We start from the raw sequence: 26,195 nt of genomic DNA on the forward strand, positions 1-26,195 counted from the left end.
CTTCCAAAGGCAGGAAGGAAGCAAACACATCCTACCCACCTATGATGCCTATGAGCCACAAGAAGTTGGTGCCGCGGTGGCAGCTTATCTTGGTGGTGTCCAACGGCTCTCTAGTTGGACTTAAGACCCACCAGGTGCCTGCACAGGTCAGAAGAGGGCATCGGATTCCCTGGAACCAGAGTGACAAGTGGTTATAAGGGGCCATGTGAATGTTGGGAATTGAGCCCTGATCCTCTGGAAGAACAGCCCATGGTCTTAACTGCTGAGCCTTCTCTCCAGCACCCATAACAGCCTTAAAAAAAAAAATAAAACAAACAGATTTATACAACATTTCATAGTATGTAATTCTGTTTCATTCTTTCAAAAATACATACAAGCCGGGCGGTGGTGGCGCACGCCTTTAATCCCAGCACTTGGGAGGCAGAGGCACGCGGATCTCTGTGAGTTCGAGACCAGCCTGGTCTACAAGAGCTAGTTCCAGGACAGGAACCAAAAGCTACGGAAACCCTGTCTCGAAAAAAAAAACTCAAAAATATATACATATGTTGCCCAAGGAATGTTGGGAAATTACCAGTATTAAATTTGCCGGGCGGTGGCTGCACATGCCTTTAATCCCAGCACTCGAGAGGCAGAGGCAGGCAGATTTCTGTGAGTTCGAGACCAGCTTGGTCTACAAGAGCTAGTTCCGGGACATACTCCAAAGCTACAGAGAAACCCCGTTTCGAAAAACCATAAAATAAATAAATTTGCTTAACCACCGGGTAGAGATAATCAAAGTAGTTATTAATTTTTAAACATTTAAAAAGGTAAAACATGCATTTTGCACATAAGGGAAATGTTTGATGAACGTGTAAAGCTATGTATATACATCTGTTTATGTGTGTCCATGGGGTCAAAGGACAAACTGAAAGACTTGACTCTCTTCTTACATGTAGGTCCCTGGTAGGGAACTCACATCATCAGGCTTGGTAGCAAGCGCATTTACCTCTTAGGCCCTCTAGAATCATCAAAAAAAAATATTTTGTTGTGTATATTACAAATCTGTCAGTGCTTCAGAAACTGGGGAATATCTTCGTCGTAGAGATGCACTTAAGGGACCCGTGTTTCCTCCAATCACTAAGAACGCTTCAGTCAGTGAGAATGAAACTACCAAGCCCAGAATTCTCTCTGCACATAGCTCCGCCTGTGCCTCTCGCGGTGCCCTTTGGGACATGTAGTTTAAATTTCTGTGGTGCATGCCGCCTTGGGGCTGCCTTTCTTCCGCTCTGGGACACTGTTAAAGAAAGGTGTCTCACTAGGAAAGGCTAAACACCCCAGGACGCGATTGGTGAGCCGGAGACGCCAGCGTCCTCCTGCTGCTGTCGGGGCCTTGGATGATCCCTGCCTTCTGAACCGTCGGGAGCAGCGCTGTCGGGTCCGTGGAGGGCGTGGGGAAGGACTCGGGGGTTTGTCAGCGGCTCTGCCTTCCGCACCCGGCTTGGTTCCGCTCGGGACGCGCGGTTTAGTTTAGCAGTCGCGGTCTCCTTGCGGGTTTGGGTCTCCGCAGGAGACCGGGGCAGGTCGAGCCCATTGCCGTCTGGTGCTGGCCACCTAGGCTCAGGGTCAGCTCTCCTGCGGGCCAGATGCACGAGTTACCTGTCACTTGTGAACCGTGTGGGCCGCTCACAACTGCTCACCGCAAAGCCAACCTGTCACACTCCCCAGGCCTCTCCTACAGTTAAATGGTTTCCTCAAGGTCACCTTTTTGTAGTCGTGGCTCGGCTGCCAGGTGAGACCCTATCTCCACAAACAAGCAAGCAAATACCCTAAAACAAACACAAAAACCGATTTTGTTTGTTTTTTCTTCTGCCGAGTTCGTGGTCAGAATTGAGCCCTTTAAAAATTGGGGGCCGGAAGAAACCCCTTTTTTCCTGGATGTCTCATTTTGGATCAAATCTAGCTGGTTCAGACCAAGAACAAAGTCTGTAGTCCAAGCAAAAAAGGAAAATCCTTGTTGCTTGAAGTTTGACGTTAGGGGAGTAATTTGATATTAATGAAACGAGTAACCAAGGTAAACCAGTTGTTTTGCAGATTCTATTGGAATGGATTTAGAGCCATCAGGATGGAAATAAAGCACATTAGTGAAAGGCAGTTTTTATGCCATCACAGAATACCCGACTTCTAGCTGCAGATGGACCAAAGAAAACCTGTGCTAACAAAGGAACAGAAGCCTGTATTTTGGAGACCCATCCATTATAAATATGTTCTGTCTCAGAGGCCTCTCTCTACTCTCTCGGAGAGCAGTTCAGTTCCGCCCCTTCAGTTGTGAGCCATTAATTACTCAAATGCAGAACTGTACAGATGAAGAACAAGTATTTGATCTTATCGAAAGAAGCCCGGCCATGCTTTCAGAGCCGCAAGTGGGTTGTGCGTTTAATATGCTCTGGCAGTTTCAGAAGCAGAAGACTAACTTGGAGAAAAACATTGAGTTTGTTAGAAATCATCCCCAGTTTCTTACTCTTTGCAAGGCAACGGCGAATCACATCCAAGCAATGGGTGATGACACCCTCGTGGATGTGCTATACAGCATAAGACAGTAAGTTGTTTTTCAGTTTATGAAAATAATTCTAGTTCATATCTTAATTTCCTGAGAATCTCTTTTAAATGAAAAACCATTCTTCCAGAAGACAGTTTTTCTTATACTGTAGTATCTTAAGACTATTTGGAGAATATTTTTTTGGTACCAGTTAGTGATATAGTTTAGAAAGCCAGGAAAGTACAAATGACTGGCTTTCCGTATGTGTGATTGGTTGATTGGGAATAGTGGAGAAACGTGATTGGCTAACGGCAATGAGGATATAATAGGTAAGTAGGTTAAGTCAGATTAACGTCTGCTAACAAGCCAACAGTTATTGAGGTTCTATTTTTATTGATCCATTTGCAGTCTCTTGGCTTTCATAATTAAAAATTGATTTGCCTTGTTTTTATTGAGGTTTGGTGTTGAATCCCATCACCCTCTGGTTGAAGCACTGGTTACAGAAGCGTGGAAAAGGCTGGAAAGGCAAGTACTCTGGGCTTATCATATAAGATCAGGGTTATCTGGGGGCGGGGGTGTTATCAAAACGAAATAGAGGAAAAGAATGAAGTTTCATAGGGAAAGAATGCACTGGGCCTGGGGATGTAGCTGACTTGATAGAACGTGTGAGCATGTACACAAGGCTGAGGACGCCATCCCCAGCGACACAGCAAACCAACGTGTTAGGGCACTGTAGAGGTGGAGGCTTGTCTTAGTTAGGGCTATGTTGCTCTGAAGAGACACGGTGGCCCTGGTAACTCTTACAAAGGGAGACATTTAATTGGGGGTGACATACAGTTTCAGAGGTGTAGTCCATTATTATCATAGGAGACCCACACCCACAGTGACACACTTCCTCCAATAAGGTCACCCCTACTCCAACAGAGCCATACCTCCGAATAGTGCCACTCTCTAGAGGGGCCTGTAGCACAAATAATAAAAACCCAGAGACAGATATTAGGATTCAAGATGAAGATCAGAAAAGCAAAGTGGTCAGCCACTGGTTCTTACCTCTACTTTAGACTGAAGTGGGTGATCCTGCCTCCACGAATCCTCAGGCTGAGACCTGTCTCCCCCGGTTCTATATTCCTCTGTAGTGCTAGGATTAAAGGCATGCACCACCACTGCCTGGCCTCTATGGCTAACTAGCGCGGCTGCTGGGATTAAAGGCGTGTGCAGCCATTGCATGGCCTGTGTGGCTGGCTAGTGTGGCTGCTTTGCACTCTGATCTTCAGGCAAGCTTTAGTTATTAAAACACTAAGTAATATACCACTATAAACGCCATTTTCTTTCATACCACCACAAGGCTGAGGATCAGAAATTCAAAATCATCCTTGGCTTCACAGCATTTTTGAGGCCTGCCTGGGCTAAATGAAACCCTGTCTCAAAAGAAAAGAAAAAAAAAGTTTCAAATTCAATTCATTTGAGGATTTTTAATTGTGTAAAAACATTCTTTCTTTAATAAAGAAAGGGAACTGTAGCACCCGATTCTGTATTACCCCCTGGGCACAGTTTGCACGCCACTGTACCTTACGCGAGCAGCAAGGGCCTGGAGATTGAAGGAACACACTAGAGACCTGGGTCATTCAAAAGGAGATCAGCCAAATGCCGTTTATTCAACTTTAGGGAAATCCTTACACACCTCGCTGCTGCACTAGGAGTCCCCCCCAGGCAGGTGGGAAATTGCCACACCCAAGACTGAATAAACAGTGCCCTACAGCTAATCACCAGGTGGGGCAGAGGGAACACAGGAACAAACAGAATGTTTTAGCTGGCTGACCAGAAACTGTCCTCAAGATGAACCCCAGGAGCAGGGGCAGACCCGGGCCCTACAGGGAACTATTCCAGCTGTTCCCAGTTTCATTCAGAGCAGGCCTCAGTATGCTTTTCCATAGACGTTAAGTGCGGCAGAGTCACAGGTAGTCACTAGTTGCTTGCACTCTTGAAGAGTTCTGCTTTAGAAACAGAAGATTCTAACTGACTCCAGAAAACAAACAAGCAAACGAATAAGCTTAAATTTCGGGGCTTGGGAGATGACCTGGCAGTAGATTCCTAGTGCCCATCTGGCAGCTCACGGTCATCTGTCACTCCAGTTCCAGAGAGTCTCCTCTGACCTCCAGGCCACGGGTGCAATACGTACGCTCAAACAAAACACCCATACACGTTAAATAAAAGCAACAACAACAACAATAGCAACAAACACCCCTAGATTGCAAGGGCTACGAAAGGAGATAAAGGAAGACACGAGTTTGGTGGACTGGGGGGTGGGGGGGGCGCTGTGTGACACTTGAGCATCTCTGGTTTTCCTGTTACTCCATTTCTGTGAGACGGCAGTGACCGCAGGTTACAGTCGGCTTCAAAGCTTCTGGAAGAGTTAGCTTTGCACCAGTTACTGATTTTGTTAGATGGCACCTTTCACTCTTAGCTTGCTTCGTGTTGCTGTGAATCAATTTTGACTTCACCCAAAAGAAGGATAGAAAAGAAAGTAAGCTTGAGGTCCTCTGCTGTTGACGGTGTTGTCGCAAAGGCGCTGTCCAAGCTGGACAGCTGTGTTTTCATGTGACCATAACTGATCGTCATCGAGAGGAATGTGAACTCTGTTCAGGATTTTCTTGTGAATACACAGCACACTCTGCAAGTATGTATGGGAAGTCCTCCGTGTATGAGAGCCGAGGCATAACAGAACCAGTTTAGGAAGCCTTCTGCACTTTCTACCTAGGAATCTGTGGTAGCCAAAGCCACTACTAGTAGGATAAGGCAGATGGAAGTCAAGGGAAGAACACTCAAAGCAGGAGAGTGATGGAGGATACTGAAAGCAACCCCAAGGACCAGCGAGGTGCTCCGTGATTGATGAAGAGCCTGTCCCTAAGCCTGGTTGAGAAACAGGACTGGAGAGATGTCTCAGAGGTTAAGAGCACTGACTGCTCTTCCAAAGGTCCTGAGTTCAATTCCCAGCAACCACATGGTGGCTCACAACCACCTGTAATGAGATCTGGTGTTCTCTTTTGGCCTGCAGGCAGAGCACTATACATAATTAAAAAAAATAATTTGAGAAACAATATCATGCTAGGCAGTTCATGCTTGGAATCCCTGCACTGGGAAGGTATGAGGCAAGAGGATTTCTATGTGTTCTAGGACAACCTGAGCTACATAGTGAATTCCAGGCTATCCAGGATTGCAGAGGAAGAGCTTGTCTCAAAAACAAACACCATAGGCAATATCATCGCTTCCCCCAAATTCTCCTTAGAATCGCCAGCTCCGCTTTGTTATCCTCAAAGGATGTTGACTTTTTAGTTGTCCCCCCCCCCGTGTTTATTTATTCATTTTGTAGGGGGCATGGGAAGGGTAGGGCATGCACGTGTCCCTGGTTGTGGAGGTCAGAACAACTGGCAGCCGCTGTACGGGATCAAGGTTATTGAACCTACTCACTGAGAAATCTTGCGGTCCTGCAAAAGGATTTTCACCCTCGCCAAAAGTTAGGATTTTGCTTTGTTTTGTTTTTGTTTCTCAAGACAGGGTTTCTCTGTAGCTTTGGAGCTTGTCCTGGAACTAGCTCCTGTAGACCGGGCTGGCCTCGAACTCACAGAGATCCGCCTGCCTCTGCCTCCCGAGTGCTGAGATTAAAGATGTGTGCCATCACCGCCCGGTTAAGTTAGGGGTTTTTTCGTTATTGTTGTTGTTGTTTGTTTTTTATAAAAATGAATTCTTATAGTACTCATGTATCTAGTTCTCATTGTGTTTTGAGGAGTCTTCCATAATATATGATTCAGTGGTTCTTTATTATTTATTTTCGGGCTTTTAATTTTTTGAGACAGGGTTTCTCTGTGTAACAAGAGAAGAGAAGCCTGGCTGTCCTGGAATTTACTTTGTAGACCAGGATGGCCTTGAACTCATAGAAATCTGCCTGCCATTGCCTCCTGAGTGCTGGGGTTAAAGGTATTTGCTACCACCATTGAGCTCCGTGGTTTCTTCTTTTTATTGCTCTGTTATGTTGTTCAGTGGCTATGTGGGATTTAGCCATAATACTGGAAATTTTGGCTCTTACGTGTTGTGCTGCTATGAACTTCCTTAGGTTAAGAATAGATTTTTTGGGTTTTTTTATTTTTAAAAATTACATGTATATGTATGTGTCCAGTGGGGGGATGTGCGTACTCATGTGCAGGTGCCTGCAGAGGCCAGGGGAGGGTGCTGAATGCTGGTACTATCCCTAGCTGTAAGCCACCTGATGTAAGTGCGAGGCAGCTCACTGGGTCCTCTGGAAGAGCAGTATATACTCTTAACCACTAAGCCGTCTCTCTAGCCCCAACACTGGTGCTTTTAATAAACAAAACAAACAATAGTAACAAATTAAAATGGAGTGACCGGGAAGGTAGCTCAGTGGTAGTGTGCTAGCAAGGATAGTGTATTCAAGCCCTGTTAGATCTCCAGAACTAACAAAAAAGAGAAGAAAGGGAGAGGAAAGCATTGAACTGTGTAGGGGTGCACTTTTGTCTTGCCAGTCACTTGAAGAAATTGGATCGTTTTTCCTCTCTAGAGATTTTTTACTCATTTGCTAATATGCAAATGAATCAACATTCCATGTTACCTCAAAAAGTAAGTGAAACTCAAATTGAGTGATTCTCTTTTAAAATCTTTCTGCAGTGCTGGACTTTAAAAGTCTCATCATTTGGTACTGTTGTAATAATAATCAGCTCACCTTGGAAAATTTTGATGGGTTTTGGTTTTCTGTTTGCTTGTTTTTTTGAGACAGAGGCTGTCCAGGACAACTCAGAGAGATCTGACTGCCTCTGCCTCCCATGTGTTGGAATTGAAGGTGTGCACCTAGCTTGACATTACTTGTTTTTTGTTTAGTTTTGTTTTTAGTGTTGAGGATCAAACCCAGAACCAGCGTCTGGCATGTGCTGGGCATGCAACCAACCGCTGACTTACTGCCCAGCCCTTGAAAAACCTTCATCTTATTTTATAACTACATCATGTGTTCTAATTGATACTAATGATCTAATTTGAATTTCTTTTAACAGGTTTGATACTAATGTGCTCTCAATATTTTCTACTTGCCTGGCTGATCAGCATTTGTATTTCAGTCCATTAATGGGAAAAATAGCTGATATTGTAAACAGGAACTTGGAAACCATACAGGACTTAAGGTACATTTATTTGGGGCCTATGGGGGTGCAAGGATGCTGGGCTTTGGGTGCAGATAGAGATGTGTCAGGTGTCACTATAACCACATCTCTTGTGAGGTCGACATCCTCATCTACACAACAGCGACGGCAAGAGCTGCGTTGTACTGTGGAGATCTCTGAGGAGCTAAGGTTTTTAACTTACCGAGTTGGCCTGCCGTGTCCATAGCCAGATGTCACATTTTCACGTGTGGCAGCAGAAAACGTGGGATTGCCAGGTCAGAGCCAGAGGACTGTTTCTCACGATGCCATAAAAAAGTAAAATAACGAAATAATTTATGGCATGAAGCTGTATGCTTGCCAACTTTTCCATATCTGCTCATTTAATTTAGAACTGGTCATTTTTGCTAGGAGTATAAAAATCTGTGTATCTTCTTTTCTCCTTCAGGGCCTTGTCTGTCTTGATGGTCAGCATTTCTTCTATAATATCCCACTGTTTCCAAGAAAGACTCATGAACAAAACAGAACTGCTTTTTGACGGTGTCGACTCTTCCAAGGTCAACAATGCTAGACGGATATTACTGTTCCTCCGCAATGTCAAGTGCAGTTATTACCCGCTCCTGGAGCGGTGCAACAAAGTGTTTATAGGCAGTATGAGCAGTCTTGACTTGGAGACCGTCTGTAGAATCTTCAGCCTGTATCAGACCCTGCAGTTCCACAGTTTTGAGTTTACTGAAGTGGCTCGAAGGAGGCTAGTCGAGATGATCCCCTGGTCATCTGGCCACCCCGCAAGTTTTGTCAGATTGTTTACCACGTTGGGACCGGTGGCAGGGCCTGAAATAAGGAAACAGTAAGTTTAACTTAAAAATGTTCTATTTTCATGTTGGATTCTTCATGCTTAGCTCTCCTCGGAGCTCAGAAACTCACCAGAATCACCCCGCTCGGCTATGGAAGGGAAATAATCTGTTACAGTCTGTTCCTTCAGATGTCTGGTATCCTCCACAGTGGACTAGACAGAAGATGCCCAAGTATTTTCTTCAGCCCTTCCTGGGTCTGCACAGAGGTGTGAGACTCCTGTTTAGGTTGCAGTAGTCTACACAGTGGGTTCTCTATCCTGTTATCTTCATCCTGCTCACGTGATGTCAAAATTCCCAGGTTGCTTCTGGTCATGCTGTTTTATCACGGGAATAAAAAACCTAACTAAGACAATGTTAATGATAATCATGTGTTACAGATACTTAATTCCAATTCCAGAACAAGTAGTTCTGTTATTAAAAATGATTTTACACACACACATAAAGATTGGCGGTAATTAAAAAAAAATAAGAAAGCACACAGTGGGTGCAATGGTGCCTGGCTGTGATCCCAGCCTTGGAGGGAGTAGAGTGAGTTTGAGGCCACTCTGGGTTACACAGGGAGTCCCAGCTGAGCCCGAACTGCGATTCCTCCCCTCAGAACACTCAGATGCAGGAACAGGTGCACCTACAGCTTGAGTGAGTTTACTCTGGCTCATCTTTTTTAAGAAGTTCTGATTTCATAGACTATTGATATAGATATAAATATCTGGAATGGTTAGTGGGATTTTTTTGTTATTTTGTTGTGAGGTGAACTCAGAAAGGGTCTTTCATATATTAGACAAGAGCTCTTATCTATTTACTTTGTATTTGGAGACAATCTCACTCAGTTTCTCAGGTGAGTCTTGAACACTTGCAATTCTGTATCAGCCCCTCACACTGCTGAATTATGGGTCAGTACCTGGCATTTGGTTAGATATGATATATATAGGTTAGATCTTGCTCTATTTAAAATATTTAGATATTGCTAGGAGATATGTAAATATTAAACTAATATACAAACATCATTTGGTTATCTCTTCCTAGACTATGAGGCTAGAGTTATGCAATAATAACTCTAATCCCTAATCAGCGTAACTATATGGAATATTCAGAATTATAGTAGCCTTTTTGTTTTGTTTTTCGAGACAGGGTTTCTCTGTAGCTTTGGAGCCTGTCCTGGAACTAGCTCTTGTAGACCAGGCTGGCCTCGAATTCACAAAGATCCTCCTGCCTCGGCCTCCTGAGTGCTGGGATTAAAGGCATGCGTGACCACCGCCTGGCTATAGTAGTCTTTTTAAAATATTTATTTTAAATTATTTGTATACATGTGTGTGCATGAGTGTGCATGTTTACGTGCGAGTGCAGGTGCCCTGGGAGTCCTGTAGAGTGTTGGAGTCCTTGGAGCTGGAGTTTCAGGTGGTTCTAAGCCACCTGAAATGGATACTGGAAACCAAACTCAGGTCTTCTGCAAGAGTAGTACACATTCTTACCTGCTGAGCCATTTCTTCAGCCCAGGAATTCATAGCAATCTGTAGATGCGCGGTGAAGAGCTTTCTTTAAGCAGAGTTCCCAAGAACTCCATAGTAGAGAGATATGTAGTTTTTCTGTTACCCAAAAACTGTTCATTCAAACAAATTGAAAGCCAGTTTTCCAACATTAAAAAACCTGTATTTTTGTTTCTAGGCTTAAATCAACTATGCTGTTGATGTCAGAGGAGCTGACCGGCCAGCAAGTGCTGACAGTGTTGATAGCCATGGAGGATATGGAGAGCAGAAATGCACACTTGATTAAAAAGTAGTCTTTCCTGAAGTTCATGGCGCTAAGTGTAGTTGTCACTCATAAGTATCTGCTTTTTTTTTCTGACAAATACTTGTGTCTAATTGCTTTGAAGTAATAAAGAATGAACATTGTTTATGTTCCCAAATGTTTGTGACTTCAGGACAGAGATGGGGTTCTTTACAGAGGTTTTCATTTCCTTTCCTGCTACTGCTAGACCAAAGCAGAGCATCGTAGTGCATGCATTGTAGTAGTGCATGCGTAGAGCAAGGGCTGTGCTTTCCAGAACACTTGGCTGGAACTTTCCAGAACATAAGGACTTGTCTCACTGTTGCCTCTAACTTATTGGTAGTGTAAGATTTAAGAAGGAAAAAAAAAGCCATTCAAATTGCATATGCTTAATTTTTCTTTGTTATATGTTCCTTTAGTTAAGGTTCCACTGTCTCATTTCTCATTATGTTTCCCTCTTTCTCCTTTTCTTTCAATTATTTTAGCTCATCCCCCGAGGGCCAGAAGGTTATGGGGAAAAAATGAGATTAGTTTTGTTAATTGCTAGTAATTTATGATAAAAATTATTCTTGGCAACAGGATGTGGAATTTGATGTCTGCTCCATGAGCTTTATTTCTGTTTTTTCTGTTTTGTAATTTGGGAAGTAAAGCTATGCCCTTCTTTAGAAAAATATTCTGTAAAAAAATTGTATTTCTGAGTATTTGTCCTGCATGTATGTATTTGTACCATGTATCTGGTGCCGCAGACTCCAGAAGAGGTTGTTGGGTTCCCTGGAACTGGAGTTACAGATCATTGTGAACCATCATATGGGTGCTGGGTCCTCAACCCAAGTTCTCTGGAAGAGCAGCCAGTGCTCCTAACTGCTGAGTGACCTTTCCAGCCCCTAAAGCCATGCTTTTCGCCCCCTTTCAAATTCACACTTCATGACTGCCCCTTTAGTTCTGTTTCTGTCAGCATCTGGAGACAGTTCTGTCAGAACAGAAGAGGAGGCATTTTTTACTGATCCTCCACAAAGCAGTGTGTGTGGCCTGAAGTCTGTCTAGTCATTGTTCAATAAACAAGTGAATGACCGGGCTATAATAATGTTCTTTTTAGGATTGCTTCAGTGCTATATAAACATTTGGATACCTATAGATCGATAGAGCTACTGAAGATAACACAAGCCTTGAGTTGTCTGCATTTCCAAAATAAGGAGCTTTTTATGAAACTTCGAGAATTAATTCTCAGGTAAGAGTTAAGAATTTAAAGAATAAAATATTCAATTAGTATTTCATTTAGAAATCTATCCTTGTTTGCTTTATAGTGTATAAAATAGCTAGAATTTTCTAGACAAACCTGAATGGCTTATTATTGACGTTCTGAGACCTGGGCTGTATCTACTGTGCCGTACTACCGTGTGCCCCTCGTGTGATCCCAGTACCACTAAACAACTAGGCAAACATATACACAGTTTCCCCTTTACCTTAATAGCTGAAAATGACTGTATCTTCTCTGCTTATGTAACATGTGTTCTCAGTTTTCCATTGATTTGGTTGAGCTAAAATGAAGCATTACTAATTTTACTTTAAGTTTACTAATAATGAATGACCAGTGCACTGTGGCTAGCATGGACTAGTAAGATTTTATTTCCCAAGCAATCAGTGGGGTTTGTGGGTGTGTTTGTTCTTTTTTATATAGGAACTCAGAACTCCAAAAACAACAAATAATAAAATCACAGCAACTCAGTTTTGTATTTAATGTAGATTGAATCATTTCTTCCACACTTCTAAACCTAAAGGTGTCTTAAAGTGGCCAGTCCTTAATTTGTTGTTTAAGAATTACTGTCCTCACGGTGAGGTAGTTACTGCACAGATTTGGAAAACAGGGAATAGAGAGTGAGGTCAGGTGTCTGTCTGTCTGCTTGTGAGCATGTGTCTGTCTGCCAGTGTTTTAAGACTATGTATCTGGTATTCATAACTAAGAAGGGAATTGGTATTATTAAGGGTTGTCCTGTGCCAGGGCCTATTCAACATCGCAGCAGCTCCTGGTGGCCATGCAGACACTGAGCTCGGATTCTTGCACAGCAGTAGCAGCAGCAGTGGTGGCGGCAGTACCAGGCTCTCTTCTGATGCTGACCTTTTTCCCATTGATGGTGGTTTTCTTACTGCATGAAGTGTGGAGCATGGCTGTCACCTTCGCCTTTCCTTAGTGACCCCTAATGATCTGTCCCCTGTGAATTAATTTTAAATGAACCTGGCTTTCTAAGGCCACCTCACCTTTTTAACAATTATGTAACAATATTTTAATTCACATATTTTGTGTATCTTTTGGTTGTTGCTGGCTTGTTGGTTATATTCTTTCTGTTTTTTCCCCTTTTCCTTTATGTAACAGTCATTTGGAAGCTAGCGTCATGCCGAGTGAGATTTGTATTCTGGTCTCTGCTTTATCCATGCTTCCTTCCTCTCGCCTCGACCAGACAGCTCTGTCCCGCATCGAAGCCATTTTACCCCAGTGTGACTTCAAGGAGCTGAGCGATATTGTAGTGTCTCTTCTGAGGTGGATCCAGAATGATCACACATGCTTGGCCGGCCCTGCTAGACAGCAACTGAATCTCCTTCGGAAATTGGATCACTGGGGCCATCATCGATTACAGCAAAGCACCAGCTTGGATCTCCTGTGGGAGGAGCTTAAAGCTTTGAAAGGGGAATGGCTTCAGGAGTCCTTGGTTGAAGAATCAGTTGCTGCTTTGGAGCACTTTGTGGATGAAATCGATGGCACCAACGTTGCAAAGATCGCATCTTTTCTTTCCAAAACTAACTACCTCAGCACCGTAATACTTGATAGGATAGCTTCGGTGGTCGTCCAGCAGATTGAAAAGGTGAGATTTAAGTGTTAGACATGACTTTTACACTGTTCAGCTTCCAGAAAGCACATACATACATGGATATATAAATTATAAATACTTAAATACTTTCTAAACTTAGATGAGAGTAAAGTTCAAAATTTCAGCTCTGGCTTCTGGTTTATCAGTTTGTTCTTTTTCACTTTAAAGCCACTTTTGAGCAGTGTGTGATGGCACACTTGAGATCTCAGTGTTTGAGAGGCTGAGGCAAGAGGATTGCCAAGAGTTTAAGGTCCAAGTGAACACACAGACAGACCTTGTCTCAGACAAAAGGAAGCAGCCGCCTTGTTCCCCTTGCCATGGATTTGGAGAGAACCATGGTCATCCTTTGATTCCTTCAGCCCTTAAGATCAGAAGCCAGAGGGGCTTTGGTTTGTTTCATTTTTGAGAGACAGAGTCTTGTTATGTAGCTCACAGTCTAGAACTCCCAGAAATTTTCCTACCTCTGCCTCCCAAGTGCTGGGATAAAGCATGTACCACTATGCCCAGCTAAGATCAGAAGTCGGAATTTTTTAATTGGAAGGCAATATTTAAAATATTAGGCATATTTTCATGGTAGCCAATAACTGATTTTTAATTTTCTTTTTTTTTCTCTGTAATCCTGGGTATCACTATTAAACAATTGCAGGCTGGCAAGATGGCTTAGCAAACAAACACACTTGCCTTCCAACAATGCGGGTCTGATGGACCCGAGTTTGCTGCCAAAATCCTTGTGATAAACGTGGAAGGGAGAGCCAACTACACAAAGCTGTCCTCTGACTTACACTTGTGGATGTGGCACACGCACTCGTGCACGTCTCTCTCTCTCTCTCTCACACACACACACACACACACACACACACACACGACATCGAGCGAAGCGTGAAGACTGAGAAAATAAGGTATTTGCTGACACTCGCATTCCTAAGTTGTCATTGTATACTTGTTTCTGAAATTACGTTGTCTAAGCTGCCTTATGGATCGGATGAGAAGACCCTTTCTTACAAAATCATTGTCTGTATGTTAGGATGAGGTCTTTATTCAGAAGCTAGTGCTTTTCACAATGAACATAAAAATGTCTAACTTGCTTAGCTTTGTGCCCGACAGGTGCTTAGATGAGTGATGTGTCAACAGGGAACAACGAAGTGGCTCTAGATCGGTGGTCGCTTGCTTGGCCTTCGGTCCAGCCCTCAGTACTGCCAGGCAGCATAGCTCACTCCTGGGATCTCGGCAACTGGCCTTGAGCTTGGGCTGTAGAGTGAGACCCTGTCTCAAAAATACCAAAGGATGGAAAGTGTGTGGAAGAAAGATGCTGGTGGCTATAAATTAAGGGACTTCCTTGGCTGTAGAAGGATGTTATTCTGTTCAATGCACTGATGACGTGGAAGTAATTGGGGCTTCTTCCTGTTCATTTCCAGTGAGGGGTGGATCCCACAACAGGGTTTTCACCTGGCTGCTTTGCTGTTCTGTACTAACATTTTCACAGTTACTAATAGTTACAGATTTAAATAGATCATTGCAGGATGCAAAAGTGATACATTTGTAATTTCATTATAGGCGTGTGAGAAAGACTTCGTCTAAAATGGTAGATTAAAATTAGTTTCGCTGAAGCCAATGCTAAATTCTTGTTTGTTCATACAGATCCATCCCTTTTCCATCCCCGCTACTATTCTTCCATTCAGTGTTTTGAACTATGATCCACCTCAAAGGGATGAGTTTTTAGGAGCGTGTGTCCAGTGCCTTAATTCTTACAAAGGTAGGTAAAATGATTGGCAGTATAATGGGTGAGTAGGTTCTTGTTCGTATGACCTAAAAGCTGTTACAATGGCCTTCAGTAACCGGGTATTCATAATAGCCGGAAACTCTGTGCTACAGATGTTTAAAGCTGGGCGTGGTGGTGTATATCAGCCCTTTGGTGAGGCAGGAAGGTTGCTTGTTTGAGACCAGCTTGGGCTGGGATGGACTTCTGTCTGCCTGTCTGTCCATCCATCTGCCTGTCTCCCTACCTGTTGTGTCTTGAAATAATCTGTCTCAAGAGAAGTATCCATTTCTCTGAAGCCTTTTTAGTAGGAAAATGTGAGACTTGTGTAAGAATTGAGCAAGGAGCACCAATATAGCCACGGCGTGGATTGGATGATGTTACTGTTTTGTCCTGCTTGCTTTATCTCTTGCTCGCTCCCCCACCCCATCTATTTTAAAGCACGCTGTCCTGTATTACTGAAGCACACCCCTGCCCAGAATGATGAACCTCTTATATCAGCACACACCGTGAGCACACTAAGAAACTCCAGTGGTCCCTTCATACTTAAAGAGTCTGTGTTTAATGTCTTCCTAATCTGTACCCAAAATAACCACTCCAGTGTTTACTTTGGTGGTTACCTGTTTCATCTCTCATAGTCTAGAGTACCACCCTCATACACTTTTAACTTGGTGTCGACATCTGGGGAGAAGCTTTCAATTCTTTCCTTTTTGTTAACAAGGTTTTCAAGAACCTATTAAAATTGAAGGGACAAATATCTGTGTAGTATATCCCCAGTCTAGCTTGAACTATAGCATTCTCCTGCATATGACGAGCCTTTGAATTATCCTCTCTATATGCTTCAGGGAAAGGGAACGTTCTCCTTGTAACCACTATGCCAGCATTACAACCAGAATAACCAACAGTGCCATCTATTACCTAGACCATCATCAAAGTTTCCCATTTGTTACTAGTTTTTTTGTTTCCCATATAGGGAGGTTATGTGTGTGTGTGTGCATACTGTGTGTGTATGTGTGTGTGTGTGTGCTTCTGGTATGTGAGTGGCAGAAGACAATCTCAGGGGACTTTCAGGTACTTGGCTTTCCCCTTGTGAGTGTCTTTTGTTTGTCACTCCGAGGGCTTCACTCACTGGAAAAGCACTTGCCCAGCATGGATGAGACCCAGGTTCAATGCTGGTACTGTAAGAAACAAATGAACAAACAAATAAACCCAATGGAGTGATGATTTTCCTCATTTTGAATGCAGAGTAGGTTTTTAAAAAAATTGTTTTTATTTTAGATTTACTTATTGTATGGTGGGGGCATATACCACAGTCTGGGTACCGCGTGTGTGTGTCACAGTCAGGGGACAACTTGTAAGAGTCAATTGTGCCTAACTATTTGCTTTGCTCATGATTTGGTCTTTTTTGTAAAAATAAAATCAGCAAAGAAATCCAAAAGGAAAGATTATTGTTTGATTGGTTTTGGAGATAGGCTCTCACATGAGCCTAGGCAGACCTGCAACTGTAATGTAGCCACGCTGGTCTCAAACTTGTGCAGTCCTCCTGCCTCAGCCTCCCAAGGACTAGGATTATAGCAGTGTGCTACCACATCTGTGAAGATTTTGGGTTCGTCTTTTCTGTCCTTCATTAGAATTCTTGTGTCAGTGCATCATGGTAGTTTTCCCTTCCCCTGCGTAAAAAGGCTCTCAAGTGAGGCAAATCTGGCAAAGCCTTAGCTTTATCTGAACTGCTTATCTATATGTACATGTGAAACAGCTGTATGTTATAATTTTAAACTCATTTTTTAGGTAAATTGGATCCTGTTACATTAGTGTTTGTTGGTTTTTCTTTGGCCACGCTTGAATATTTTCCAGAAGATCTGCTAAAGAAAATGTTCACCATCAAGTTCTTAGCCAGATTAGATTCCCAACTTGAAAGTATGTATCTGCATTTTAGTTTTATTTTATTTTTTTTCAAATATTTATTTATTATGTATACAATAGTCTATCTGTGTGTATGCCGAAGGCCAGATCTCATTACAGATGGTTGTGAGCCACCATGTGGTTGCTGGGAATTGAACTCAGGACCTTTGGAAGAGCAGGCAATGCTCTTAACCACTGAGCCATCTCTCCAGCCCCTGCATTTTAGTTTTAGAATTTACTAAATGTACCTTGTATGCAAGTGTCATTTGTGTCCATACTGAAGCATTTAAAGGCTAAGGATATTATTTCCTGCTAATAAAAGCATTTTATGATTAGCTGGGGGGCAGTGTAATGGTAGAATGCTTGCTTAGCATTTGTTAAGCCCTGGGTTTTATCTCCAGAATTAGGAAGGTGGGGATGTGTGTATACATATATGCAGATATACTTGTAAATATATATAATATAGAATAGTATATAACACACACACACACACACACACTATACCCATGGTTTCAGCATTTGGGAAGCTGAGGCAAGAGGATTGAAAGTTTGAAGCCGACCAAGCCACCCAGGGCCTTGTATTGAGATCCTGTCTTAAAAAAAAATTATGAATATAATGGAAACTTTTATAAACACATAAAGCATCAGAGTAAGATTCTTTTACCAAGTAAAACCAACTTTAATGGGGAGGTGCTTTCTTTTCCTTCTTTTGTTTGGAGAGGATTGAACCCAGGGCATCTTGCATGCTAACCACACACTCTACCATTAGGCGGTACTCAAGTGCTTAAAATGTTTCTTTTGTGTCTTCCTTTTGGTCCCATATAAATACTTATGAATCAAAGTATGTTTTTAAATAGATGGAGAACTTAAATTGCTTTTTAAGCTGCTGTTTTCATTGAACTATATTCTGAATGTCATAAAATATTTTTTGATGTCATATTTTTACTGGATTCATGGCATACCATTATATAATTGTAGTAAAACTTCTGTCATTTAAAATCAGGAACCCCCTTTTTAAAAAGGGCAGCGCTGCGGATTAACTCCAGGGCCCTGTGCATGCGCTGCAGGCATGCACTATAGTTATATCCTGGGACTCATTTCTCATTTTACAGGTTGTTTCCAATTCATTACAACTAATAAATATTACACACGACCATGGATTGGTTTCTTAGGATAAATTCTAAAATTGGAAGAAAGTCAATGAAAATTCTTTGTGGCATTTTTTTTTTTAATGTAGCAATTAATGTAGCTTTAAAATTCACAAAGTGTAGAAACTGGTCTTTTTGTTGTTTTGAGACAGGGCTTCTCTGTGTAACAGCTCTAGCTGTCCTGGAACTCAATTTGTAGACCAGGCTGGCCTTGAACTCAGAAATCTGTCTGCCTCTGCTTGCTGAGTGCTAGGACTAAAGGCATGTGCCACCACTGCCTGGCAGAAATCAGTCTTAATCATGTTACCAAACATATCAACTTAAAGATATGAAGCATTCACAAAGGAAGTGACTTTCTCATGTAAGAGCTCAAGTATCAACCAACAGTGGGGGTCATGGTGTGAAGAAATGAAGTTTCTGCTAGGTCTAGGCTATCCAAATCCATCAGTAATTTGTTTTTAATTTCAGCTTTACCTTCAAGTCTAAGTGCAAGGGTCCAGTTCCGCCTTATGGAGTTAAATAGAGCCGTCTGCCTGGAATGCCCCGAGTTTCAGACCCCGTGGTTTCACGATCGCTTTTGTCAAGAACACTATAACAAAGGTTTGTTTTCTTTTGGTAAGAGAGTATAGTTAATTCCAGAACAGATTATTAGGTAATACATTGTTATCACCATTAAATCTAAATATGGTGAGAGTTTCCAGAAGGGCCTATGGCTTGTTAAATAGTTTTGTAAGTGGGTTTCATTTTGCAGGAATTTCTTAACCAGGACACCGACCGCCTGAGCAGGCACTTATCTCCTACTGTGTTTAGTGTTATCGCACATGGATCTCATTAGGCTCTTACCGTATCTATTTGCTTCTTGCGTGTGCCAGTGGTTGCACACCCAGGCGTGTGTGCAGGTCCGAGGACAGCTTTCTGAAGTCAGCGCTGTCCTTCCACCTTTATCTGGGCTCTGGGGCTCAAACTCAGCTCCTTAGGCTTGGGAAGTGAGTGAGCCCTCTCACAAAACTGCTGAGGCTCTGGGTAAGAATTTTTATTTTTCGATTTGTAGAATAAGGATGGCTTTTCATTTTCGTAATTTTTCTAAAGATGTTGGTGTTATGACTGGAGCACAACAGCAGATCTATAAGATGCTAGCAGAAATCCTTGGCGGACACAGATGTGTAAAGGCTTCGACTCTTTCACCGTATTACCACACAGTGGGTAAGTGGCCGGACACCGCCAGCTCCTTTCGGACCACACTCACTTGGATCATCTTCTTCTGATTAGTTGGAATTTCTGTCTCTTCCCTGCCACCGCCTCCCATTTCCCTCCCCCTCCCCCAACCAAGTCCCCCTCCCTCATCAGCCCAAAGAGCGATCAGGGTTCCCTGCCCTGTGGGAAGTCCAAGGACCACTCACCTCCATCCAGGTCTAGTAAGGTGAGCATCCAAACTGCCTAGGCTCCCACAAAGCCAGTACGTGCAGTAGGATCAAAAACCCATTGCCATTGTTCTTGAGTTCTCAGTAATCCTCATTGTCCGCTATGTTCATCGAGTCCGGTTTTATCCCAGGCTTTTTCATGTGTAAGTGCACATTTGTGTAAGTGCACTAAGTGTAGCCTTTATACTTACATATACCAGAAGAGAGAGCCATACCTGTGAAACTGCACTTAGTGACAGTGATGAGTGCCGTGTTGGTGCTGAAACCCAGCCCGGGTCCTCTGCAGTGGCCTTCAGTGCTCTTCATCCCTGAGCCCTCTCTCAAACCCCAGGTTTATAATTTCTTTTCAATTTTTTTTGTTTTTAAAGATGTATTTATTTATTATGTATATAATGTTCTTTCTGCATGTTTACCATTATAGATGGTTGTGAGCCACCATGTGGTTGCTGGGAATTAAACTCAGGACCTCTGGAAGAGCAACCAGTGTGCTCTTAACCTCTGAGCCATCTCTCCAGCCCCCTTCTTTTCAAATTTTTATTATTAAAATTTTCAAACAGACAAAAGTAGACAAAAAATATAATAATGAATTCTCAAGTTCATTCCCATAGTCCAACTTTGATAACCATCAATATTGTCATTTTCAGAAAAAAATTAAAGTTGATCTTCACCAGTGCTAAGTAAAATCCAGATTCAGGTTCACTAAACATTTCTGGATCTTCAAAACATTTTGTCCTTGCTGGGTGGTGGTGGCACACATCTTTAATCCCAGTACTCAGGAGGCCAGCCTGGTCTACAAAGCAAATTCTAGGACAGCCAGGGCTACACAGAGAAACTCTGTCTTGAAAAACAAAAAACAAAAACGAAAACAAAACAAACAAAAAACCCACCAAAACCCCGACAAGATCCTCTCCTCCCTGGACATGGTGGCACATGCCTATAATCCCAGCTTCTCGGGAAGTGTAGGTGGAGAGCAAGACCCTGCCTCAAAAACAAAGAAAGAAAGAAAACCAAAGCACACAGCAGGGCTTTGGAGAAAGTGTAGGCCTTTGCTGCTCCCTCCAGCTGCACCCATGGTTTTCCTGTTTGGAAAGGTTGCTGCACTTTATAAGGTAATGAGGTCACTGCCTGCATGAAACCATCACCTCCTAAAGGCTCTCCTCCTGATACCGTCATATTGATGATTAAGTCCCATTATGTAAATTTCAGGTGAGACCATCTGTCCTAATTTGCTTTCTATTGCTGTAAGGAAACACCATGACCAAAAGCAACATGGTGAGAAAAAGGTTGATTTCATGACAGCTTGTTGCCTGTCATCCAGGGAAGGCAGGACAGAAACGTGGAGGCAGGAACTGAGGCAGAGTCCTCGGAGGGTGGTAGGAAGCTTTGAAACCCCAAAGTGATGCATTCCATTCAGCAGGGCCACTCCTCCTAAACCTCCTAAACCTCCTCAAGTAGTGCAACTAGGGACCATGTGTTCAAATCCTGAGAATATGGGAGCATTCATTCAACCACTAAATAGAATAAAGCTGGGTGCTGGTAGTCCAGTTATGGAAGAAGCTAAGGCAGGAGGATGACTTGAGCATTGGGATTCTTAACCAGCTAAGCAACATAGCAAGAGCCTATCTCAGAAATGCAAAGGTAGAATAACTAAATTTAATATCATATAGCCTCCACGGTTGTTTCTTATATATATATTTGATTTACTTGTTCAAATTTGGATACAAATATTGCATTTAGTTAATTTGTCTTTTTTTCTTCTTCAGTTTTTCTCCTACACCCCTCTTATAATTTATTGGAGAACGTTCCATCATCTAGACTCCTCTGATCGAACCCCTTTGGCCTCGTTTAACGTGCTCATGTTGCTCTCACCTTTCTGGTAAACCAGTTAGAGGTCGATGCTTACTTAATTGGACTCTAGCTTTAATTTGTCTCACAGATGGCTATTATTGCATCGCATCAAATCCCATCACTCATCAGTGGGTCTGTAACGCTCTTCAGGCTGACTCATCAGTGAGACGGTTCCCTTGTGAGCGTTTGCCCTGCTGACTTTAGTCGCCATTGCCTGTCGCTCTTTGCCTAAATCTAGCATCTGTTTTTTGGTTTTTTTTTGTTTTTTTGTTTTGTTTTTGTTTGAGACAGGGTTTCTCTGTAGCTTTGGAGCCTGTCCTGGAACTAGCTCTTGTAGACCAGGCTGGTCTCGAACTCACAGAGATCCGCCTGCCTCTGCCTCCCGAGTGCTGGGATTAAAGGCGTGCGCCACCACCGCCCGGCTAAATCTAGTATCTGTAAGGGAGGCCAGAATAGCAAGTTTCTGCATGCACCATTCCTTCTACATTGATGGCTCCGATGTGTCTCTGAAAAGCATTTCTGTGTCAGCTTAGTTACTGTGCATGACGTTCATATAGGAAGGCTTGTCCTTGTTGTATAGATGTGTTGTCTTAGTGCATCTTTTTTGAGACAGTCTGGCTATGTAGCTTGCTGACCCTAACTTGTCCTCCTTCTGCCTCAGCCTCCCAGTTACTGAGATTCCAGGCATGCATCACTATGCCTGGCTTAAAGCAAAACTCTCGCATATGATTTGACTTAGCTCAGTGCCAAGTATAGCCAGCTATGTGCTGTACTTAATACTTGCTTGGTATTTATTGATTTTCAAAGAAAAGTATTAATTGGACGCTACCTTACAAAATGAGTTGGATAGTCAGGAAGTTATGTTGTTCTTTTTGCTCTTTTAAATACGTGTGTGAATATATATGTCTATGTAAATATGTTTAAAATATACTTAAACTTTTGACTGCTAAAATTTACCTAATTTATACTATTGATTCTTTTTATTTTTAAAATAAGATTTTGAATGCATTTTGGATAAACGAAAAAAACCTCTTCCTTATGGAAGCCACAGCCTAACTCCAGGGAAATCACCGGGAATATACTGGGAGTCGAATACTTCAAGAGTTGAGTCGAGGCTTCCACCAGAATCTGAGAGGTAATTTATATGTTAGTTTTAGGGTATTTTTTTGAATGGTTATATCCGGCATTATATCATAGCCTCCTGTATTAGGGGTTGGTGTTAGCACCTGCTACTTTCCTTCAGCTGTCCATGGCCAGCAGTCTGTGTAACCAAGTGGTGGCCTGGTCATCCTCAGCCAGGTGTGCATTGTTCTCTTCTCAGCACCCCATGCTTCTCCACTTGGGGGAGCACTTAGCCACCTCTTTCGCATTGCTGCTGTACTCACACAACCAGTTGGACCACAGCTATGCTGCTTGACTTTATGGGTAAATTCTTTATGGGAGTCTGTTGGACTTCCATAGGTGCCTGTTGGACAAAGAAACTCATGAGTTTTACGAGATGTTTTGTTTTATAGTTTCTTTAAATGAAAAGGTTTGACTTCAGTCACTAATTTCTTAAGTAGAAAAATAATTTGGAGCTGGGTGTGGCGTGTGCCTGTCGTCCCAGCACTTGGGTAGTAGAAGCAAGAGGTAGTTCAAGGCTAGCCTGTATTAGTCACTTTTCCGTTCCGTGTGCAAGGCTCCTTAGACAAGTAAGAACTTATTTGGGGCTTATGGTTCCAGAGAGAGAAGAGTCTATCGCCATCGAGGCAGGGAAGCATGGCTGCAGGCGGGCATGGCCACTGGAGCAGCTAGCTCACATCCTGAACCACAGGCAGAGACAGAGGGAGCAAGTTGGGAATGACATGTGGCTCTTGAAACCTCAGAGTCCACCCCTAGTGACACGTTCTCCATCAAGGCCACGCCTCCCCAAGCCTCTCTAAATGCAGCCATCAAAGGGGGACTAAATATTCAAGTTTGAGAGACTGGGAACAGTCATTCAAACCACCACAGTGGTGGTGATACTCTGTCTCAGAGAATGAGCAAGATAAAAAAAACCCTTTTGATTATACTGAGGTATAGTCATTGAGCCTTTGTTAGTGTATATGAATGCATGCATTCTTTTTCCTGACAGGCTTGTGGTTTCTGGTTACTTAAATTCCCATTTTGAGTTTGGAAGTAAGCATTTTTATATTTTGTAGGATTGCTTTAGAATTTTTGGATGTAAGAGCCTTTTGTTCAAACATTCCTCACTTAAAAGGAAAATCTGCTATGAAAAAACGACATCTGGAAATTTTGGGCTATCGTGTTATTCAGGTATGGAACAGTCATGTAATTCATTCTCTAAACAGGCATGGTGGAGTGGGTAGGGCCAGGCGTGTCTATGATCCCAGAGATGGGTGGTCGGCTGCAGGCTCTAGCAGCCTAGCTGTGGCATCTATGGTGCCTGTTCTGTATCTAGGTGGTGTCGGCTTCGTGCCCACCTTTCTTCATTTTTTTAGCACAAAACAATCAACAGCTACAAATACTGGGTGATAGATCATTTACACACTCTTAGCTCATAACCTTAGAGATCAATAAAATAATTTCTGCATTTGATAACATTTTATAAATCTCTGAAGCTATCATTAGAAACCTGATATATGCCCTTATTAAAAGGAGTTGGCTCTGCCCATCATGGGAGAGCTCTCTTCCCTTACCCCATACTAAGGAGAGATGAGATAGTCCCACCCCTCACCACTGCCATGGGAGAGCTGGCCCTAATGGCAATGAAATGGATGTAGGGAAGCTGGCTCCACCCCTCGCCTAAGGTCGGTGGCTCCGGTGCCCCCAGCTGACCAGCTCAGCTACCACCCAGGACCTGGAGTACATGAAGGGACTGGTCCTGCAAAATGATAGCCACAGAATCTCCGTGACTGGGGCGACAGCAGGATATCTGAGAGGAGTTTTGGTGAGGGTCCAGTGATGATGGCTTACCAGAGGCCAGAGGTCTTGGACCGGCCCAAGGGCTCATTGCAATGAACATTTGTGGGTAGGGCTGATTGGACAAAAGGTCTGCAGTGTGACACACCACAGCTCCCAGTGCCACTAGGACAAATGAAGAGGTGTTGGAGAGGCAGGAGAATTGGAGGAGTGAGGTAGTTTTTGTTCGTTTTGTTTTGTTTTGCTTTCTAATTAATGGTGGTGGTTCTTTTGTGGAGGATGCTGCAGATATGGAGGGCCTGGGAGGTCAGCCGGTTTGGGTTCATGATGTGAAATTCCCAAAGAATCAATAAAGAAATAGATTATAAAAATAATTTCTGCATTTTACAACATTTTATAAATCTCTGAAGCTATCATTAGAAAGCTTATATATCCCCTCACTAGACCAATAGGGAGATCTACCTAATGGTGGGGAAGTCTAATTAAAAACACTTGTAGTTGCTTTACACCTTGTATTCAAACGAACGGCTTACTTTGCAGGTCCCTTACGTTGACTGGAACTCTATGGCACTGTCCACACAGGATGCGAGGATGGACTACCTGAGACAACATATATTTGGAGCAGGCAAATCATGACTGAGTTTCCATTTAAAATGACCATGGCATACCATGTCTCTATTTCCTTTACTTAAGTGGTCTGACTCAATTAAACAATGCTAAGTGCAAGTATTCTGAGTTGGGAGCACACCTGATGTGTTTGGGATTAACGAGCTCAGCTGTGGTTAGAGCAGATCAAGCGGGAAGTGGTTGGGAGTAAAAAGTCAGAAGAGACAGCAGTGTATGACTTCATGGCTCCCCCGGGTGAGACGAGAAGCCAGTGCAAAGCTTTAAGCAAGGAATGCTGATAATATACACAGTTCGTATTTTTAAAGTATCTTAAGTAGTCCTGGCTGGTCTTAACTTTGTGGCAGTCCTCCTGCCTCTGCTTCTTGAGTGCTGGGATTACAGGTATGTGCCGTCATGTCCAGCCAAGAACTCTTTTCATAAGTGAGTTAATCCCAATGCTCTGCAGGGAGAGGTAGGAAGTCTGCTGTGGGTTCGAGGCCAGCTTGTGGGACATAGTGAGTTTCAGGCCAGCCTAGGCCATAGTGTGAGACACTGTATCACAACATCCACCCTAACCGCCTCCCCCAAATAAAAAAATTCATAAGGCACAATTTTAAATGTTTCTATTTTTCCTTCATGCACGAATGTGTTTTATTTAGATCAAATCCAAGTCTACCTTTCCCTCCCCTCCCCAGCTCCTTCTGTGTCCCTCTCCCCGATCCCTGCTCTACCTCCACGTTTGTATGTGTAACCTAGTGAATTCATTTAGTGAGGTGCATGCACATGGGTGGAAGGTTGTCCTCCGTAGCCTGGCCTGGCCCTGACGAAAGAAGACTTGCTCCCCTGCAACTGCTATGTGTGAGCCCCCATTATCCATGCTTGAATGTTGACCAGCTTGATCTCGTGCAGGTCTTGAGTAGGCAACTCTAGCTGCTGAGAGTTCATGGTTACAAGTGCCTGTTACTCCAGAAGACACTGTTTGACTCTTAAAGTCTTCCTGCCCCTACATCCGGGACATTCTGAGTCTTAGGTGAGAGGGTGAGACACAAATCCATTCCTCTCACCAAGATGGGGGTCCATGGGAAGTGTTAGGTGAGAGTGGGCTGCTGTTGAGACAAATTCTACATCTGTTCAGACATGTTGAATTTACGGCCCTCTTCCAGCATCTAAGCGGAGGAGTCCGCTCAGGGAGTTCGGAGGTCACGGAGAGGTCTAGGCTCCAGAAAGAAATATGGAAGTCGTCACTGGTATTTAATACCACGTGGCTCCATGAAATCACTTTAAGATGCTGTTGGAGAAGACTGGGAATGGAGGGGAGATGTGCTGACCAGAAAGAAGAGCCAGCAAAGGAGGCCCATGAGGACCATCATCCACAGGGATCCTGCAGTGAGATCTCAGCTGACAGAGCAGAAGGCTGACCCACCAGAACGAATGCGTGCTGATGGAGGCAA

The 26,195-nt window shown here is 43.2% G+C and overlaps 1 protein-coding gene across 4 annotated transcripts; it reads left to right on the forward strand.

Moving 5' to 3' along the window:
- Positions 1-1,208: 1,208 nt before the first annotated feature.
- Fastkd1 (FAST kinase domains 1) lies at positions 1,209-25,353 on the forward strand. 4 transcript variants are annotated; one of them, XM_075984966.1, is made up of 15 exons: positions 1,209-1,414; positions 2,149-2,575; positions 2,972-3,040; positions 7,576-7,701; positions 8,126-8,527; positions 10,197-10,307; positions 11,395-11,526; positions 12,670-13,156; positions 14,801-14,915; positions 16,707-16,835; positions 18,437-18,568; positions 19,058-19,171; positions 22,234-22,372; positions 23,418-23,532; positions 24,679-25,353. In XM_075984966.1, the coding sequence occupies exons 2-15, from the start codon at positions 2,241-2,243 to the stop codon at positions 24,772-24,774; spliced, it is 2,502 nt and encodes an 833-aa protein (XP_075841081.1). In that variant the 5' UTR covers positions 1,209-1,414; positions 2,149-2,240; the 3' UTR covers positions 24,775-25,353. The 4 variants fall into 4 exon arrangements, with proteins under 4 accessions (XP_075841081.1, XP_075841080.1, XP_075841079.1 ...); XM_075984965.1 differs by having other exon boundaries at positions 1,221-1,414; positions 2,071-2,575; XM_075984964.1 differs by having other exon boundaries at positions 1,221-2,575; positions 16,773-16,835.
- Positions 25,354-26,195: the final 842 nt, after the last annotated feature.

This window comes from Microtus pennsylvanicus, chromosome 9 (assembly GCF_037038515.1).
Source record: "Microtus pennsylvanicus isolate mMicPen1 chromosome 9, mMicPen1.hap1, whole genome shotgun sequence".
NCBI lineage: Eukaryota > Metazoa > Chordata > Mammalia > Rodentia > Cricetidae > Microtus > Microtus pennsylvanicus.